At 42.1% G+C, this 21282-nt stretch overlaps 1 protein-coding gene across 2 annotated transcripts in view; it reads left to right on the forward strand.

The window, feature by feature from the left end:
* Positions 1 to 21282, forward strand: part of DNAH6 (dynein axonemal heavy chain 6) — a 259454-nt gene that overhangs the window by 170992 nt on the left and 67180 nt on the right. For both annotated transcript variants that reach the window (XM_036028222.1, XM_036028224.1), the window contains 8 exons: positions 1132 to 1255; positions 1666 to 1862; positions 2854 to 3057; positions 3788 to 3913; positions 7311 to 7475; positions 9396 to 9463; positions 11370 to 11550; positions 20397 to 20576. In XM_036028222.1, the coding sequence (XP_035884115.1) occupies positions 1132 to 1255; positions 1666 to 1862; positions 2854 to 3057; positions 3788 to 3913; positions 7311 to 7475; positions 9396 to 9463; positions 11370 to 11550; positions 20397 to 20576 (1245 nt within the window). The remainder of the gene's footprint in view (positions 1 to 1131; positions 1256 to 1665; positions 1863 to 2853; positions 3058 to 3787; positions 3914 to 7310; positions 7476 to 9395; positions 9464 to 11369; positions 11551 to 20396; positions 20577 to 21282) is intronic.

Raw genomic sequence — 21282 nt, forward strand, 5'->3', positions numbered from 1 at the left:
TGTGATATTTTATAAAATTAAAGGCCATGATCATCCACCATTCAAACTGCCTTTAGCAGCCACTGTGACCCTGTGCAATATAGATAGTAGCAACTCTCTTGGAAATTAGTTTTTGTTTTAAAAAAATAGCTGGCAAGGATTATTTTTTCAGAAATGACCTCTAAAACCACCCCTCTTCCAGCATAAGAGGAAAATGAGTTCTTAGCATATCCATATTGCCGATAGTATCTTTGAGTTCCCTTTTAGCTCTAGGGTCTGATGCTCTGTGTTTCCACTTTCTAAGTACTCCCACCCTTGCTGGTGCCCTGAGGTTATAAAAACCTGTTCAGTCTGCAGCTGGAAGTGAGGTTCCAAGCAGAACAGAGAATGGTCATGTATTGGAGCAGGTTACTGAAAGAGCTGTGGTTGTAGGGCAGGGATTGGCAAACATTTTCTGTAAAGATTAAGATAAGTATTTTCTGCTTTGCTGGCTATGAGGTCTCTGTTGCAGTTACTCAAGTCGGCCCTTGCAGCATAAAAACAGCCATCAGCAATTCATGTAAGAATGAGCATAGCTGTGTTCCAGTATAACTTGATTTATAGACATTGGAACTTGAATTTCATGCAATTATCATGTGTAATGAAATATTGTTCTTTTGATTTCTTTCCCAGCCAGTGGCCCCCAAACCTCACAGAACCAGGCAGCAGGCTGGCGCTGGCCTGCAAGCCATAGTTTGCACACCCCTGCTCCAGAGAACTAGTTAGGAAAGATCAGTTTTCACTCTTGCATGAATATTTCATTTGTTTCATCATTTAAAGTTGATAATCAAATATAGTAACTAATTCACCCCAAATGTTTGGTGAATCTGTCTCTCTGTTCCTTCTGTGATTTATTTTGTTGGGCTTTGTTTTTGTTTTGCTTTGATTACTTTGCTTCTGCTCTTAGTTTATTCAGGTTTATATTTGTTTTAATTTTATGTATTATATCAGACTCTAAGGACATTAAAAAGGAAACATAAATCCTACTTTTTTAAAAAATGCATTATACCATTAATGCATTTGCCAAATGGGCAAATTGGACCTTATTTTTAGGCCAATTAAAATAAATATTAAGCATTACATTAAAATTTTTATTTTATTTTATTTTATTAGGCTGAACTTGATATTACTATGGCTACTCTAAAAGAAAAGCGAGCATTACTAAAAAAAGTGGAAGATCAAATACAAGCCTTACAAGATGAATATGACAAAAGTGTGAATGAGAAAGAAAGTCTGGGTAAGCAACTCATAAAATATATTTCGGTCAGGAAATGCCCAAAATATATTCAAAAGTGGAAAGAGTTTCAAGGCAATCAGTCGTATCTCAGCTTTCATTCAAGATGTAGAACATATTTCCATTAGACTGTTGCATTAAGTGCCTTCCAGGACAAAACTAAAAGAACTGGAATATTGCATATGTTCAACTCCTATATATGAAAATGGCTCACTGGGGCATGTTGCATTGTGACACAAAGCAACACATGAACTTGATACAGGAAATCAATACCACAGGAGCAGAGAGAGTGCTGTCTTCAGCCAGAGTAATAAATAATGCTACTTCTGCTATAAGCAGAAGCAGGTGAATAAACATCTTATGTTTTAGGAAAATATTAAATAACATAACCTTATTTTCTTAAAACTTTCTAGCAAAGACCATGGCCTTGACAAAGGCACGTCTGCTGCGTGCGGGGAAGCTGACGGCTTCTTTAGGAGATGAGCAAGTTCGATGGGAAGAAACCATCCAGAAATTCAATGATGAGATATCGAATATCACCGGGAATGTGTTCATAGCAGCAGCCTGTGTAGCTTATTATGGAGCCTTCACAGCCCATTATAGGCAGTTGGTGAGTAAACTCGCTTTCTCTAATGGGTGGTGAGAAGCCGCTGAAACTGTGCCCATGGGAGAAGGAGGAGAGGGGTCATTTTTCTGAGTTTAGATGGAGACTATTCACTGTGGAGGTTCTCCATCAGGAACATTTATTTATACATCCACAGTCCTTCACCACTCTCGTCAGCCAGTGATGGTCTACCCCTAGCCTTTTTCCTTAACACATCCCTCCCTTTCCTTTCCTGCCTTAGAAAGTTATTCATCACTTACTTCCACAGCACAAGAACCTGGGAAAGAAAAAGGGTCAGGGCATCCCCTACTATTATGATCAGATGTGGCATCAAAAATCAGCCAGGATGAAGAGCTCTGACTTGGTTGGAAGGGCTAGTCAATGGGAAGGAGCAGGACTCTAAATTATCTGAAATGATTTTCCAGTCATTTTAATGAAAGGCCTTCCTAAAAATGGTTCACCCTTTGTGTTACAAAACCTAGTTGGCATAGGACTCATAGACTCTACAGGAGCTCAGGGATCATCTGACACATGTAGGCAGTGGTGCCAGTGGTGCCAATGGGGGACAGACCGTTCTCTGTGGTGCACAACTGCACCACTCCCTGAAGGAGGTGATATGCTAACATCCCTCTCCCCACCTACTAATTGCAGGTAGCTCCCATGGTCATTGGGATAACCCAACTTCTTCATGTGCTTCCAGTCTCTCCCAAGAAGGACAATAACCCCTCACTGAGGATTACTGTGATAATCCTTGTCATTTACACATGAGAAAACTGAGGTGCAGATGGGGTGGTGACATATCCAAAGCCACAACTCATTAATGGTATTAGTTCTAGGACCCAGGCCTCCTGATTTTAGCCCACTTCTTGCATCCCATGACATGATGCCAGGATGCCTGGGGAGCCTGGCAGGACTCACTGCTAACCCGGCATTTTGTGTGTGTCCTCACTCACTGAGTATTCCTGTTCTATGCAAGTAAGCTTTCCTCCTTCTGCAGCTGACAGAGTGTTGGATCCAGGACTGTCAGTCTCTGGGAATCCCAATCAACCCTTCCTTCAGTCTCATCAACATTCTTGGTGATCCCTATGAAATACGGCAGTGGAACACAGATGGGCTGCCCCGCGATATGACATCAACAGAAAATGGCATTTTGGTTACTCAAGGGCGACGGTGGCCTTTGATGATTGATCCTCAAGACCAGGTATGCAACAAATGTTTCTTCGGATAAAAAGCAAAACCTGTTAACCCTGCCTAATAGTGTGCTGTCTGTTACAAATTCTACAAGTGGACTTCAACAGACTAGTGAGATCTTGGGGATGCAGACCTAGAGGGAGTGTGCAGTCTTCTAGCCCGAGTCCCTCATCTTGTGCATGTAGGAAAGGGAAGTGTCTAAGTGTTCTGCATACTTAATTTTGACTGATTTGTTCAGGGGACTGACCATTACTTTTCTGTTTGCTATGGGAGCAGAAATTCATTCTTGTATAGTCCCTGTTGCTACGTGGTCTAAGGAGTCAAAATGAAGTAAGGGTCTGATGAATTTTAGGGCCAGCCTACCTATAATTTATAGAATCTCACTAGCTGACTCCTAAGCCCATGGTTCAGATTATACTAAATGGGGTTTGGAAAAGGAGCAGTTGTGAAAGCAGAAAGACAAGTTTCAATAGCAGAAATATGAACTTTTATTCTGGGTGGGTCTTTTCTTCATTTGCTCCAAATTTGAATAAAAGGGAAAAATTCCAAACAGGCCTAAAACATGTTTTTATTTGTGAGGGAGTGGTATTTTTATTTTAATTTAGTTTATCCTTTTTTTTTAACCTTTCAAAATTGTTTCTAGATTAAACAAAATTTCTAAACTTTACTCTAAAAACCTTCACCTTCTAGCCATTTATAAAGCTCTAAATCAAATGCCCTGCTCTGTGCTTTCTCATCAGGCAAACCGTTGGATAAGGAACAAGGAGAGCAAAAGAAGCTTAAAGATCATTAAACTCACGGATAGTAATTTCTTACGCACACTTGAAAATTCAATCCGACTTGGCTTACCTGTCTTACTGGAAGAGGTTTGCTTTTCACTCTTCTTTTCTCATGCCAGTTCCCAACTTTCAGATCACATCTGAAATCCCATACATGCCGTATCTGCGTCATGCTAAAGACACCAGTCAAGTCTGTGTTCAAATTAGTCAAACTGATTGATTTGCTTCCTAAACAACACCCTCCCTTGCATATTGGGAGCAATCTGTTGATCAAACAGATTGGGGTGGGCTGTTTTCTGACGCTGCTGACTCTCAGGCCTCATCGAGGGTCTGGGTGGTTAGCTGCCCTGAAAGTGACAAGCAGTAGTGCCATCAGGAACTGTCCACACACACTAGTGAAGCCAGCAAAACAGTCCTGAGGGTAGAAGCATTGTTCTCTACTTAGATATAAGGTTGGAAGTAGATAAAGGGATGTGGTAACAATGAACTTGTTTGTTGAGTCTAAGTACTCCATTTGTTCAGAATCATTCTGAGAATGGATGCTTTTGAAATTGCTCGGTCATTCAGCATACATTATTTGAGAATGAATGGCAAAATATACACATGTGGTTGTTGCCCAATAGCTTACAGTCTAGTTGGGGATGAAGACAGTAAGCAGAGAAAAGAGATAGCAAGTGAGAGAGAAGGGGAGGAAGAGAACTTGTGATGAGGGCTGTAAAGGGGCAAGCCCAGTGCCAACGCAGCCGTGAAGGTGGGTGGGGGAAATGAATTTGGATGCATGGCTACAGGTGGTAACATGTGAACTGTGACCAAATCGTAAGCTCAGCTATGTGAAGAGCTGAGGGAGAAGGGCTTCCCAGGCAAAGGGGACAGCGTGTGCAAAGGCCTGGTCAGTGGTAGTGGTTTACCTAACTGCTGATTATATTTGCATTAGAAAAGAATGAGTGAGTGAAAGCATGGGCTGTGAGCTGAGCCTGCGTTTAAGCACGCCTAGAAGCATCTCTGCTGCAGCATGGCGAGGAGCTCAGCAAAGACCACTGACCAGGGCAGCTGAGCCGAGGCACTGGCATGCTGCTTGGAATACCAGCCACTGTTAGCCTCAGCTACCACAGACTGCGTGCTCACTAGATGCCAGACTCAGTTCTTGGTGTTTCATGTATACTAATTCTTTAATCCTCACTGCAGCCTTGCAAGGTAGTTACTACTATTATCCCATTTTACCTATGAGGAAACAGACACAGGTTAAATAAACTGTCTGAGCAGTTTTGACTGTCCACAAAATCCACAGCAAATAACCATACTCCCAACTCATGCTGCAAAGAGCATGAGAAGCTTCCATGTGTAGCTTCTGGCCTTGACCATAGAGGTAAGGTTCTGAAATGGGTCCTAGGTCCCCATTCAAACCCTGAAGTTACAGGAGACAGTAAGGTCTCTCAAAATCTTGGGCATAGTGATGTGAGCCCCATACTGGATTCTTAAACCCTGTTTACTTCACAGCACAGGTGGTCCTAAGGGAGTTTCTTCTCCCGTGGCAGTGGATGGAAGATTTTCTGCAATGATCTGCCCCTGGGCAGCAGAGGCTTTTAATTGTAGCTGAGTGCTCAGGCCCCTGCCAGGAACAGGGCATTCTGACTGACCGGCCTCTCCTGCCTTTGTGATTTGGAGTCATTAGCATTATATGCCCAGCTGCTTTCTATATTTGTTTTTAAACTTTGTCTCCACCCATTTGTGGGTGTGAAATCCAGTTAGTCGATCTCAAATAGCGTTTTTTAATGAAACAACAGAATTTTAAAAGCACAAAATTGTATTATGAGGAGTAAGGGAAATTTTATCTTATAAACTTTTAAGAGTTTACATGCTTGGGTACCACGTCACAGTGTGAAATAGATTTGTTAACTATCAATTACAATCAAGTTTTGACAGCTCCTGAGCCACGGCCCCATCACATGCATGCTGACATACAGGTGTTTGTCATGGGGGTCTGTGGCAATGTCTGCGTGTTCAAGTTCTTACCAATAATCAGATTTACTTTGAGGGGGAAAAGTAACTGTTTTATATAATGGAGGTCCACAAATTTTTCTGTAAAGAGCCAGGAATTTTAGTTTGTTCAGGCTCCAAACAGTCTCTGTACACCGATTCTCTGAACAAATATTCTTGTTTTGTTTTGTTTTGTTTTGTTTTGGAAATTTGTTTGTTTGTGTTTACCACCCTTTAAAAAAGTTAAAGCTATTCTTAGCTCAAGAGCTGCATGGAAACAGGCCACAGAGGGCCAGGTTTGGACAGCAAGCTGTAGACTGCCAACTTGTGGCTGGGACAACTGCGAACGGGTTTTCTCTGCTGGGGCCTGTTGAAAGGCCGCTGTGCAGTGACTTTCTTTTCTCAGCCTCTTCCTTGTGGGGATGAACAATGTGTTGCCTTCACGTGTTCTTATTTCCCCAGACTACTGACAAAACAATCACTGGAAAACGTACAGTGTTAGAGGTAGTGAGTGGACATCACAAAATATCTATACGATCACTAAAAAAATGCTTGTTCAAAGTAAAGGCCTAAGGAATTTGGAGAAGTCGATGTCATCCATTTGGTGGGGGGAATACCAAATTACTTTACTTGAAGGAGTGGTACAAATGGCACACAAGTGGATGCTCTGGTACAAGTTATAGAAAAGGTAAAAGTAACTCCCACATGCACGCACTGCTTTGCTGACCAGGGACGTCACCCCCGTGGCCGTGGGAAGCCGGCCTAAGGCTGAGCTCTAATCACTGTCCTCCAGGGAGTGCTTGTCAAGGAGACACCCTGCCGTGCCAGATTCGGGACCCTCCTCTCCTGCAGATTGGTTACAAGTTCACCCAGTTCTTTGATGGAGTCACCTGCTCATTCAGGTCGTGAGTCTCAATGAAGTCACACACATTGGGGTCATCTTTGTCAGTGCCAGTTTGTGCAAGTCCAATAGTGACTGATTCACACTTTTTTCTAAGTGTAATGCACACTCTGTTACATTCAGCCCATTCTCCCGGTCATCGTGGTCTGAATCCTTGGTATCCTAAGGGAAGATTTGGCCACTTTGGTGGTTCTGTAGCTTCATCAGTTTCTCAGCATGTTCCCTCCCTTCATGAGATTGGTAAAGAAAATACTTGGCAAAGTTATTCAAAGCCACATCACAGAGATCAAAGTAGCAAGACACCGACAGGTAGACAGACGTAGGAAGCATAGAGCTCCAGGTTGATCTGGCGATTGACGGCATCCTCCGAGTCCTGGCGGTAGTTCTGGCTCTGCAGCACTGGAGCAGTGGCGGGGGACTTGGGGTGTCTGAGGGCACTGTGAGGGGGTGGTGGAGGGCTGGATCTGAGAGGCTGGCTGGGATGAATGATAAGCTCCAGGTTCGTCCAAGCACTGGCAAAGCAGGAAACCACAGCAGCTTTCGGCAAAGACTATGATGTCATCCATTTTAATACCTCGTTCTTTGTACTTTTGTTTTAATTTTTAGCTTAGAGAAACCTTGGATCCAGCTCTAGAACCCGTTCTTTTGAAACAGACCTTCATAAGTGGTGGACGACTGCTCATTCACCTTGGAGACTCGGACATTGATTATGACAAAAATTTTAGGTTCTATATGACAACCAAATTGCCGAATCCACACTATCTGCCTGAGGTATGAGCTGTGGGTCTGGAATTCCCAGGCTGAATGGACCATTGCGGTGGGACAGGTCTCTAAAGTGTGGTGGATTCCCAGCAGAGGGGAGCAACCCTCTCCCAGCTCCCTCCTCCCCACCAAAGCCCCTTTCCCTCCATCACCTTCCACTCTTACTCCCCTTCTGAGTCCTGATTCAGATTCTAATCAATCTCTTGCTGGCCATCTAGTTGGGACTCAAATCCTCCTGGCTCAGTCCCTAGGCCATGCCTCACCACCTTGCACACCGTTGCCCCTCTCACCATCTCCCTCTGGGTCCCAGCTGCTCCTCACATCACAGGGCACCACTCCTTTCTCATCACTCTTCTCCCTCCTGCAGCACAAGGCCACTTGTATCCTCTTATTGTGCCTGATACATGAATCAGAGTTTAACTGAGAGTGTACAGAAGAGGGGGCTGTCGATGTTTAAGTGGACAGACACCCACAACATCCAGCCCCAAACAAAGAGTTTGTCTGCTTGAAAGCCCTGATGACTGGCAGCATCAGAGAATCACAATTCAAATGCCCGGTGTGTCTGGGTTTGGAGTTCAAGGAGAGAAGTTGTCCTGTCCCCTTCCTCATGCTCTCAGACTGTTTGAGGGAACTGTGTGAACCCCACTTCCACACACACCATGCACCATGATAGGCCCCAGAAGAACCTCCACTTCTGTCCCAGGGCAGGCACAACGGCAATGCAGGCACCTGGGACTCCTTTCTCCACCCCCTCCAAGGGGCTCTGAGGGGCTCTCCCTCCCCCGCCCCTGTCCCACAGCTCCAGACACAGCCACACAGGGTCTTCCCAGCCCACCAGGGCTCCCTTTCTCTAATAGGACTCCAAATAGGCAATTAGGGAACGGACTTCACAAATCAGAACTTTATTCCTTACCAACCCCCAACCCCTACCCAGACACACTTTGGAAAATATCTTTAAATATATCCCTTCGAATAGTGTCATTTTCAGTTTAGTTACTGACTTTCCCAGAGCCTGTCTTCATAGATGTGCTCAGGTTGAATGAAATCGACACACTTCTTAAATAAGGTTGGAGTTTCCCATGTCAGCCTCAAAGGGGTAAATTGCGCAGCTGCTGTCAGAATGCACGTCCAAAGTTCTGTTTCTGAGTTGAGAAAAGTGACCAATGTGCCGACTTACGATCTCCGATTTCTCACTCAGTTAACTTTTGAGAGGGAGCGTCGCTCACCTTACCCAGTCCTAGCTTTGCGACTGTAGGTAATCATTCTATTACTTCAGGGACTTGTTGTGCAGATTAAATAGGAGTAACTTGTAAAATACATGACAAACACCTACTCTTACTACATTTATTCTTTTTGTTGTTGACTTATTCAAATAATGTCAGAATATTATATATAGCAATAATTATTCATAAAATATTATGATGAGGCAAAATATATAAAGCTCTATTATCAATGATATCTTCTTTTTAACTAGGACATACTATGTAAAAGTTACTATAACTAAGTGATTTTATTACCCTAATTGGTCCTCACAAATACCTAATGAGTTTTTATTGCACCCCAATTTTCAAATACAAAGAACTAAAGCTCAGCTGAGTGAATAGCTTGTGCAACATCATACACTACTAAAAGGTGCACCTGGAACTTGAACTCAAGCCATTGATTCTATAGGCCTACTTCCTTCTAATCCTTTGCTGGCTCACCTGTAACTGTCGCATTTGAGGAACAGACTGTCACCACACTGGCAGGGAAAAATATATTAAGATTTTGTAAAACATAGTATGCTTGGTGTGTTTGGATGTGTGTGTATCACAATTAAACTTGAGATACATCCAGCTGGGTGATAAGGATCCATGTTCTAATAAAGAATGCACTTATTTTATTTGTCTGAATGTAAGCATTTTAATGGACACTATGCTTCTTTTCTAGGTGTGCATTAAAGTTACCATCATCAATTTCACTGTAACCAAATCAGGTCTGGAGGATCAGTTGTTAAGGTAAAAATAGGAGGCAGAGGTTTCTAATATTTCATTAAGAAATTTTAACAAAGAAAAATTTAATGCATAAAAAGAAAGCATCACTTGTGAACCCTCAGTCATAAAGATACAGTAAACGGCCAAGTTTCTTTCCTCTTTCATCACTTTTCACAGCTGTTGATCCTGCCCACAGTCTCCTCACGGAGATCAGGGACATGCTCTTAATTCTCGGCTACTCTTTGGGCCAGGCCTGCAGTCTGGCCTTGCCTCTTCCTCTTCAGTGGGGTTTCCAGCCCTGAGCAATTAAATGAAGTCAGTTGTTCTATGGTTTCTCGAGACTCGCTGCTCCCTACTGTGGGGAAGAAAAAAAACACCTGCTACTCCCAAATACACCTTTTCTGTTGTCTCTAGGTGTTTTCTTAGTGTATTTCATTTTACCTACATTTGTCTACTTAAAAAAAAAAACCCTCCCTCAATACACTTTGTACATGATTAAATCTCCATTTTCCCAAAAATGAGATTATGGATTATTTATATTAATCATCCAAATTAGCCAAGGGATTTAGTAGGCAAAAAATTTTAAATATTTATTAAAATAACAACAGTGATGTTGGTTAAAAAACTAATTATATATGTGTGTGTATTCATTAACTTTAAAGGAAAATATAACTTAGACTCATATTCAAAATCAATATAATTCTTTATGTTCAAGTCACGGTTATCTTGATTTTCTCCTGTAATTGCTAATGAGTTTATGTCTCATTTTCCTTGTTTATTTTAGGAATCTATTCTGCCAGCTGCTATGTTGCTTGAATTCTGTTAGGCTAACTCCTTTCCAGACAAAGGATATTTCCCCACATTTTATGAACATGTTATAAGGACATAAAGGAACATTTTGCAAACCAGCTTATTCCCACGAAGATCTGAGTTTAGCTGTGCCACTAAGCTGTGGATGTTAGGCTGCCTGGGCAGAGAAGCGCCCTGACCAGAACAGGGCAAATGCTGAGACTCAGTCATGGGTGCGGACTCCCCAGGCTGTCTTTTGTACTCCACTCTTCTGAAAAATTTCTTTAAACAAATGAATTTGCAGTGGTGATTTCTTATGGTCTTCAGATAATAATTTTTAACCTTTCTGAATTCAGCACGTACATAACAAACAAGGGGTTATTACATGAGGCAGTTCATCAGAGTGGGTAATAGCATGTGCCCTGGAGCGGCCCACCCAGGAACAAGCCCAGCTCTGCCTCTCAAAGCCACAGGGCCTCAGAAAATGACCCTAGCTTCTGTCACTCATCTGCAAACTAGGGTGATAACCACTGTACCCACTTCACAGGGGCATTCAAAGGATTAGAAGAGAGAATGCACATAAAACTCTTAGCAGGGTACCTCACACAATGTGATGCTTAATTGCATTAGCTTCTGCAAACAGGGCTGGAAGCAAATTATGAGAGGGCAAGTAAAGGGAGACACAAGTTCACATGTTTGGCTGGTGGAGCAGGGGACACAAGGGAGGACAGCTAGCAGTAAGGCCCTTTTATTACATGCAATCAAGAATCATTTCAGGGAGGTGATGGGATTTCAGAATCTCCCATGCTGGTATGCAAAGAATGTTCCAGGCACTATTTTCAGCCTAGCATAAGCAAGCATTAGAGACAGAAAATGAATGATTAGAGAGATCCAGCACTGAGCAAGTTTTTGTAAGAGAACATGAGCAAAAACTGTGGTAGAGCGTAGGTTTTGAAATACAATATAAAGAATCAGAACTAATATGTAGCTCAGTGAATAACCACTATATATACCCGGCAAAAGAGAGGCCTTGTGCATTAGGACTTGTCTAGTAGCAATAGTTCTCAGCTAGGTAATTATATACATGCACCTTTAGGGCACTGACAAAGCTGTAATACAGGCATTCAAATTTTGTTTCCAGTGATGTAGTGCGACTTGAGAAACCTGAGTTGGAAGGACAAAGAATTAAGCTCATTGTGAGGATCAACGCTGATAAAAACCAGCTGAAAGCTATCGAAGAGAAAATCCTGAAATTGCTCTTTACATCTGAAGGAAATATTCTAGACAATGAAGATCTTATTGAAACACTTCAGGATTCAAAGGCAAGTAAAATATTTTTAGCATTTATAAAAAGTGTGCAACTTCAAAAGTTACAACTACAGCCTTTGAGAGTTCTTCAAAGTCTTTTAAAGCAAGAATAGCAGCCACACCTGGGCTGCCAGGGGCATGTGTACAAGTGTGCTTAGCTGGCACCAAAGGAAACATGTAATGTAAAGAACTGGAATAAGATATAAGTTGAAAGGAACAACATAATTATATATTCATATCAATGTCACCCCCTCCAGGAAGCCTCCCTGATATTCCCATCTGGAATGAATCTCTTCCTCCCTGGAACACCTATAGCACCTTATCTGAACCTCTATTACACCACTTGTCACTGTTTACCTTATGTCATTAGTACCTAAGTACATGTCTTAACTCTCCTGTTAGGTTGTTAATTTCTATGTATTGGAATCCGTGAAAAGTTCATCATCATATTCTTTCTCCAAGGACTAGGCATAGTGCCCATAAATGGTGCTCAGTAAAAGTGTATTGATAGTAAGATGAAGTTTTACATGAAATGTATAACCTACACTAAATTATTTCTAAAATTCAAATCATAATTTTAAGTGTACTAGTAATAGAATTTACAAAATGATTTTTATCTATTCATGAGAAACATGAAATAATTTCTTAAAAATCCCTTGATGGGGAGTACAAATACCTATGGGATTTTCGTTTCATGGTTGTCAGAAATGGTTTATGCTTCATATTCTATAGTCTCGTGAGATTTCAGTAATAATAATAAAGTAATTTTGGGTCTTCCAATTCCTACCTCTCTTTGCTTATTTGTTCATAGCACTCTTTATCCTCTTTTCATTCATTCTTCCTTGGGTTTTTCATTTCTGGTAGTTGGCTGTTAACCCAGTTATTTTTTCATTGAAGTTTTACATGAAAATTATTTAAAGAATAAAACATTTCTACAAAGTTTGTTATGAAAAAATAGCATTACCTGCCTTCTCTGTGCCCACCACTACCACCCACCCATGACTCTCTTCATAGAGACAACTACTTTCATCTCCTTTTTATTCTGGTTACTTGGGGTTTTATGTCTTTTCTCTAAATAATAGACTCATATTGCTACTTCTTGAGTTTTTCCTTTCATTTTTTAATAAGTAAAAAACAGCTTTATTGTCATTATACTGCCTAGCACATTTATTTTTTTATTTATATTTTATTGCTTATGCTATTACAGTTGCCCCAATTTTTTAACCTCTACCTCCTCCATCCAGCTGCCCCCCACCCACTCCATCAGGCAATCCCCACACCATTGTCCATAGGTCATGCATATGTTTTTTGGCTACTGTCTTCCATATGCTGTACTTTACATCCCCATGACTATTCTGTAGCCACCAATTTGTACTTCTTAAAACCTTCACCTTTTTTACCCATCTTCCCTTCCTATCCGGCAACCATCTAGACATTCTCTGTATCTATGATTCTGTTTCTGTTGTTTGTTTATTCATATTTGTTTTTTAGATTCAATGGTTGATATGTATGTATTTATTGCCATTTTATTACTCATATTTTTTATCTTCTTCCTCTTCTGAAAGAAGACCCTTTAACATTTTATATAATACTGATTTGGTGATGATGAACTCCTTGAGCTTTTTCTTGTCTGGGAAACTTTTTCTGCCCTTCAATTCTAAATGATATCTTTGCTGGGTAGAACAATCTTGGCTGTAGGTCCCTGATTTTCATCATTTTAAATATTTCTTGCCAATCCCTTCCAGCCTGCAAACTTTCTTTCGAGAAATCAGCTGACAGTCTTATGGGAGCTCCCTTATAAGTGACTAACTGCTTTTCTCTTGCTGCTTTTAAGATTCTCTCTTTATCTTTAAACTTTGGCATTTTAATTATGATGTGTCTTGGTGTGGGCCTCTGGGTTGATATTGCTTGGCACTCTCAGTGCTTCCTGAACTTACATACCTATTTCCTTCACCAAGTTAAGGAAGTTTTCCTTCATTGTTTTTTCAAATAGGTTTCCAATTTCTTGCTCTCTCTTCTCCTTCTGGCACCACCATGATGCAAATGTTGGTATGCTTGAAGTTGTCTGGAGGCTCCTCACACTATCCTCATATTTTTGGATTCTTTTTTCTTCTTGTTATTCTGATTGGTTGTTTTGTTTGTTTGTTTTTGTCTTTGTTTGGGTTTGTTTGGGGGCTTTTTTGCTTCCTTATATTCCAAATCACTGATTTGATTCTTGGCTTCACCTACTCTACTGTTGATTCCCTATAAATTGTTCTTTATTTCCATTAGTGTATCCTTCATGTCTGACTGAATATTTTTATGCTGTTAAGTTTCTCACTGTGTTCATTGAACATCCTTATAACCAGTGTTTTGAACTCTGCTTGTCTCCATTTTGTTTAGTTCTTTTCATGGAATTTTGTTCTGTTCTTTTATTTGGGCCATGTTTCTTTGTCTCCTCATTTTGGCCCGTCTCCCTGTGTTTGTTTCTATGTATTAGATAGAGCTGCTACATCTCCCAGACTTGGCAGAGTGGCCTAATATAGTAGGTGTCCTATAGGGTTCACTGATACAGCCTCCCCTATTACCCAAGCTGGGTACTAGAGGTGCACTCCCTCTGTGGGCTATGTACACCCTCCTGTTGTAGTTGAGCCTTGATTGCTGTTGGTACATCCAAGGTCAGCCACTGCCTGTGTTCCTTTTGGAGTTCCACAGCATAAGCTACGAAGTGATCTACAGATGGCTGCTACTTGTGCTGGGCTTAGAGGTGCCCAGGAGAGGCCAAGCTGTGAACCAAGGCTGGCTGCTGCTAGTGCTGGGCCTGGGGAAACTTTGTGAGAGGTATGGAGCTTGCTGAAGCCAGATGCTTCTTGTTTGAGACAATTTAGAAAAATCTGACAGATGGGCCAAGACCAGCCATTTGTATGGAAAAGCCACTGGAAACAGCTTGGATGGGCCCAAAAGTTGGGTGGGGCCAGGCCTCAGGGATTCACCAGGGTGGGGAAAACAGTGTGAGCCATACTGACCAAGTCTCAGATATGGTGCCCTCCTGCCAGCTCTGTGGCTCTGCGTGGGGAGAGCTCAGAAAAAAGAAACAGTGGCCTCTGCCAGCACTTCTGTCTGGGAGAAAGTTGACCCCCAGCTCTCTCCCTGATGCTGGACAATTCAGTTCCTCCCCATATGTCTCTGATGCCTTTCAATCTGCTTCCCCCATGCTGGAGCTCAGAGAGAGTGAGTTCAAGTAAGTCTTTGTGCACACCCTTTAAGAGCAACTGCCTGGGACTCCACAAGTATCTGTCTTCTACAGCTTCAATCCCTGCTGGTTTTTACAGCCGGAAGTTATGGCTGTAAAGTGCCTGGCACTGGAACTCTGGGCTGGAAGGCTTGGTGTAGGGCTGGAACCCCTCACTCCTGAGATATCCAAACCAATTTTTATCTGCCACACATGGGTAAGGGACCAGCTGTTCCACAACTCCACCCCTCGTACCAGTCTCAATGTGGTATCTTTAATTCTGTAGTTGTAGGACTTCTATTCTGCTTGATTTCTGATGGTTCTGAATGATGGTTGTTCTATAGTTTTGGGTGGGAGGGCTCTGCCCACAGGCCCCCCCCACCCCGACTGCCACAGATGAGAATAAGTCTACCAAGACATGATCTGCTTGAGGAGGAAGGTTGGCCAATCTCTCAAAGGAGAAGGACCAAGAGCCTTTTCCTCAATGGGCTTTTATTGGGTTTCTTTTGCACAGGAATACAGGTAAATGTATTCCTCACTAACCATTATCAGGCAGTAAGAATCAAACAATAGATAACATACAAAGAACTCTGAGGGCCTATTTTGAGTCAGGGTCAGATAGCTGAAGAGCCATAAAATTTTGAGGAACAAACTCACTTCTTGTTTGGACCCTTATCATTTAATTGAGAGAATTCTAAACAAAGCAGGTTTCACAGGATTTTACATAGTCTTTCTTAGGCCTGATTACCCTAAGGAATCCACCCTTTCCAGCACAGGGTGACACCCACCACCAGCACTGTCTCAGGCTAAGGCATTGTTTCAGGCTTAAGTCAGGCAAGGGAAGTAAGGCAGCCAAGAGGAGACTTCTTGCAGACAGAATGAGGACTCAAGCTATGTCAAAGCTGAGGGTCGAGGGTCTATCACCCCATTTTACTATAGTCCCCCAAGTCCTTCCCTGGGGCCTCCCCATGATCATGCCTGTCTTAGGCTGTTCCCCCCTTGGGGAATCTTACTCGTCATTGGCTAACCGATCAAGCATTGGGGGCCAGGCAGGGTGAAGAAAAAGGAGCAGAAGCAGTGCTCCTGCCAGGAAGATAAGCTTTGTCTCCTTAGTGGCTTATGGTCCAAAGGTGGCTCACTTAGCCTTAGCCATGGGGGGGGGGGGAGCGGTTACAGCTTCTGAAACCAGGCAGGGTGGTTTCCAACATAGTTTAGTGATAATTTTGATGTGGTTGTGAAAGAAAGCAAGCCATGTTTACCTATTCCGCCATCTTGACCACAAGTTGAGTTTTTCTTTTTATACATTAACTGGTACCTAAACCTCTGACACACACATACTTCCCATCCCCCAGCCTCCCGCTATAGTTATATCCTGATGGTTCACATTGCCTGGAAGTGTGAAGATCTGGCTGCAGGTGTTTTGGGAGGCTGAGAAGAGAAAAGCTCAGTCTTAGAACCCAGCATTCACACATTTACCTAATCTTTCTCTTCTCAGTATAGTTTCTCAATTTGGCCATCAACTGTGCCTCATTTTCTTCCATCAAAAAAAAAAAATTCCTCTCTCTTAATTTCCTCAGGGTGAAACTTCTATTTTTCAGCCAGGGTAGGGAAGGAACAATCCCCTGGCTGTGTGGTGTAGGGAGATGACATGGGAGTCTATCAGCCAATTCTCATTCTAGGCCCTTACCACATTCAGTGGTGCTTAGCCTTTGAGGGGGATTCTGTTTTATAAACTGGGTGAGTTCTTGGCTCTGCCCTTTGCCAGTTTAGGAATCCATTTCCCTGGGTCTGTGAAGACATTACCATTCTTCTGTCTGCTTTCCAGTTCTCAAAATTGTATTGATATTTCCTCTTCCATTTCTCCTTTTTGGGTTTGCACTGCTTTTTAAAATTCCTTTACTATCATTTCACTGTGGTTTCAGCAGGGATTAAAGGTTAATACATGTGTTCTGACTGCCTTCGTTATCTGTAAGCTAGTTTCTTTACATTTGTGAGCAGTTGCCTTGAGGATAGCCTTTTTATAGGGCAGAGATAGGACTGATAGATCCTGGGCTGTATTTCCTGCCACTTCCCACCCAAGGTTTATGCTCCTCTAAACTCCCAAAACCCTCATTTAAAAATATGTATCATATTCCCTAACCATTGCTGAAGCCTTAAGTCTGTAGGGCATAATACCTATAAGTAGTTACTAAACTCACCTGAAGTACATAGTCTTCTAATATTCCCTAGCAAAAGGAAGTAAGTGTCCTCTTTGCTTTCACTTTAGCCCTGGGTTCTGCACTGTCAAGGCCTTAAGTTCCCTAAAGAACAAAGAATTGTTTGCCAGTCTTCATGATCCACCTGCTCAACTTCCTTTTTTTCTGCTCATATATAAAAGCTTCAGTTGAGATCAGTATTAAGATTGAGGTTCCCCACTCAGCTCTTCCCTTCCTTGTCCCTTACGGTTCCTAAGGGGTCAATACGGGGAGAGTCTGAGCCTTTGATTCCCGGACACAGCTCTGTACTGAGCCTCTCCCTTCCCTTTCCTAGTGAATGGGGTACACACTCTAGACATTAGCCACATGCAGCTATTGAACACTTGAATATGGCTATTCTGTATTAAGGTGTGTTTTAGTGTAAAATACACACAAGATGCCAAAAACAATGAAAAATGTAAAAAAAAATCTCAATAATTTTTACTTGAATTATATGTTTTTATAGCTAACATATATTGGGTTATACTGGGTTAAATAACATATATTGTTAAATTTCATTTTACTTGTAATAAATTTAGAAAGCTAGAATTATATATGTGGCTCACATTGTGTTTCTACTGGGCAGTAAGAGTCTAGACAGAAATCCGAGGGTCCCCTTTAGCTCTCCCTGTAGGACAGCAAATACTGAGCAGTGGTCCCCACAGTGATTTTGGTATGGTCCCTGACCTAGACCCTTTGACTTTCTAGAGACAAAGCATCTCCCAACCCAGGGATATCCACCACTGAAAAAAATGCAGCTGCGGGGAGGACAGGGACAGCCAGAAACAGAGAGAGACTGAGGGAGACAGAGAGGGAATCTTGGAAAGCCCACTTGCTGAAAGGTTCCCCCTGGGCCTCAGACCAAAATACAGAAAAGCATGAGAACAACTAAGACACTGAAAAAATCTTCAACTTACTTCACTTTACAACCCTTCACAAACAACAGCTTCCATCCCCAGGTTTCCTTATGCCTATACCCTCGAATGCTAGGGAAGGAGAGGAAAATGCAGTCTTCCTCGGTATTCCAGAGTGGGCTGTGGTACCACCTCCTTCCAGCGTTTCTCTAGTCACCTCTTTTGGGCAGTGTCCCTCTTCCCTTTCATTATGTAAACCTGGTCATTTTAGGACTGCTCATGAGGCAATCAGGGAGCAATTGGGAGTACTGTGTTAGTGTTTCTGTTTCAGAAGTAGTTCAGATTCAAGTCTCAGAAAAGTACTGCTCCAGTTTTTTCAAGGCTATTTAAATTGCCTGTTCCCATTTGCCCACTTCTAACTCTAGAAGGAAAGGTCAGTTCAGGGAGTAGGGGGCCACTGAGTCCTCAGGCTCAGTCATTCTATCTGGGGACCCCCTTATTATAATCACTAATTCATTATGTCCTTATTTGTTTCCCAGACCTAACTGGATATATTCCCCAAATCCCATTTTTTAATTAATATATTTTATTGATTATGCCATTATAGTCCCATCTTCCCCCCTTTATTCCCCTCTGCCCTGAACACCACCTCCCACCAGCATTCCCCCTCTTTAATTCTTGTCCATGGGTCACACATGTAAGTTCTTTGGCTTCTACATTTCCTATACTATTTTTAACCTTCCTGTGTCTATTTTGTACCCTCCCATTTATATTACTTATTCCCTGTACCTTTTCCCCCTCCCTACCCTTCCCACACCCCTGCTGATAACCCTCCATGTGATCTCCATTTCTGTGATTCTATTTCTGTTCTAGTTGTTTGCTTAGTTTTTCTTTTTTTTTTTTTAAGTTCGGTTGTTAATAACTGTGAGTTTGTTGTCATTTTACTGTTCATATTTTTTACCTTCTTTTTCTTAGATTAGTCGCTTTAACATTTCATATAATAAGGGCTTGGTGATGATGAACTCCTTTAATTTGACCTTATCTGGAAAGCACTTTGTTTGCCCTTCCATTCTAAATGATAGCTTTGCTATATACAGTAATCTTGGATAGAGGACCTTGCCTTTCATGACTTTGAATACCTCTTTCCAGCGCTTTCTTGCCTGTAGGGTTTCTTTTGAGAAATCAGCTGATAGTCTAATGGGAACTCCTTTGTAGGTAACTGTCTCCTTTTCTCTTGCAGCTTTTAGGATTCTCTCCTTATCTTCCATCTTGACTAATATAATTATGATGTGCTTTAGTGTGTTCCTCCTTGAGTCCAACTTCTTTGGGAGTCTCTGAGCTTCCTGGACTTCCTGAAAGTCTATTTTGTTTGTCAGACTGGGGAAGTTCTCCTCCATTATTTGTTCAAATGAGTTTTCAATTTCTTGGTCTTCCTCTTCTCCTTCTGGCACCTCTATGATTCAGATGTTGGAGCATTTAAAGATGTCCTGGAGGTTCCTAAGCCTCTTCTCATTGTTTTGAATTCTTGTTTCTTCTGTTCTAGTTCAATGTTTTTTCCTTCTGCTCCAAACCGTTGATGTGAATCATGGTTTCCTTCTCATCACTATTGGTTCCCTGTAGATTTTTCTTCATTTCACATGATGCAACCTTCATTGCTGCCTGGGTCTTTTTTATGCTGTTGAAGTACCCAGTGAGTTCCTGGAGCATCCTGATAACCAGTGTTTTGAACTGTGCATCTGATAGGTTGGCTATCTCTTTGTTGCTTAGTGGTATTTTTTCTGGAGCTTTGAACTATTTTTTCATTTGGGCCCTTTTTTTTTTTTTTTTTTTTTTTTTGGTCTCAGAGGGCTTTTTACGTAGTGATGAGAGGATCCTTAGGTGTTCACCAGGCAGGGCAACCCATGTCACTACCTTGTGATGCTGTATGTGGGGGAGGGGTCCAAGAGGGAACAGTGCCACTGGCTCCTCTCTCTGCCAGTGTTCAGTCACTTCCCTGTCTGCCCACAAGCAAATTGGGCTCTTCTGGTGTTGATTCCCTGGTGGGTGGGTTTGTGTATGTTCTACAACCCTGTGGGTCTCTCCAACGGACTCTCCTGTGAAGCTGGAAGTTTCTCCCACTGCCACCTCAACCCCCAAAGGTGTTTTCAGTAAGAATCTTTGAGACTTTATTTCCCTTGGGTTGTGCAGTCTATCTCGCTCCCCAGTTGTTCCTCCCCATCTATCTGCACTCAAATGTGGGACCACCCTGTCTGCAAGCCACCACCTAATTCGGTCCTCCAGCCGCTGCCTTGCCTCAAGTCCTCTCCTCCCTGGCTGCCCATCTCTGCCCCTCCAACTGGTCTGGATGAAAGTTTCTTCTTCTAACTCCTTGGTTGTCAGATGTCCATACAGTTCAATTTTCTGTCAGTTCTGTTGTTTTTTGTTTTTAAATGTGCTGTTGTCCTTCTTTCAGTTGTACAAGGAGGCACAGTGTGTCTACCTACACCTCCATCTTGGCCAGAAGTCCCATCTTTCTTTTTAAAAAAAGACCCTTAAGAACTTGTTTCCCTCTGTTTATTCAGATCACGTCTGGTGCCATTAAAATCAGGCTGAAGGAAGCAGAGTCCACTGAAATGATGATAAACGTTGCTCGTGAGAAGTATCGTCCAATAGCCACTCGAGGTTCTGTTATGTACTTCGTCATTGCAAGCCTCTCAGAAATAGATCCTATGTATCAGTATTCATTAAAATATTTTAAACAGGTAAGTGTGATTGTGGTGTTGTTAGTGAAATTTATTTCTTTGGTTTTCCTTTGAGTTTCCTTTGAGTTTCTTCTTGCCTCAGATAATCATGAGTCTGCTTGTCAGGTTAAATCCTCCAGGAGTTTGGGTTCAGATGTCCTGTTCAAAAGCAGCTCCACCTGCCATGTTTGCTAAAGATGGGAGTGCCCAGGATGCTCAGAACACTACAAGGAGGAAAAAAGGAAGATTTCCTCTTGGCTTCCTTGACTAACCGGCTTGCTTGTTTTCTTTCTTGCCTGTCTTTCCTTTTTTTTTTTTCTTTTAAGAGCCACAGCTCCATGCTATTACTTTCTCTACAGTAATCCAGCTTCCTTTCCACTGTTAGTGTTTATCATGTCCTATCTCAAGTCTCTGACAGCACTGATGCTTAAATGATTAATTGGTCTGTGTTTATTTTCCCCCCAGAACTTTTTATACATCTGGCTATCTTCCCATCCCAGGATTTTATTTAGAGGAGCTTTCCTTTGTTCCTGTCCCACTTTTATCACATTACTGTAAGACTTTCTTATTTTATGGTGATCTCCCTACTTCATCTCATACTCACAGCTAAGTTTCACCTGAGGTGTCATGAATAAGGTACTTCCAGCTGTCATCTTCTTTGTGGCAGCATTCCATGTCTCCCAAAAGCAAATTCAGTGTCACAAATCTTTTGCAAGCAATGTCAGTT

Source organism: Phyllostomus discolor, chromosome 6, assembly GCF_004126475.2.
Source record: "Phyllostomus discolor isolate MPI-MPIP mPhyDis1 chromosome 6, mPhyDis1.pri.v3, whole genome shotgun sequence".
Taxonomy (NCBI): domain Eukaryota; kingdom Metazoa; phylum Chordata; class Mammalia; order Chiroptera; family Phyllostomidae; genus Phyllostomus; species Phyllostomus discolor.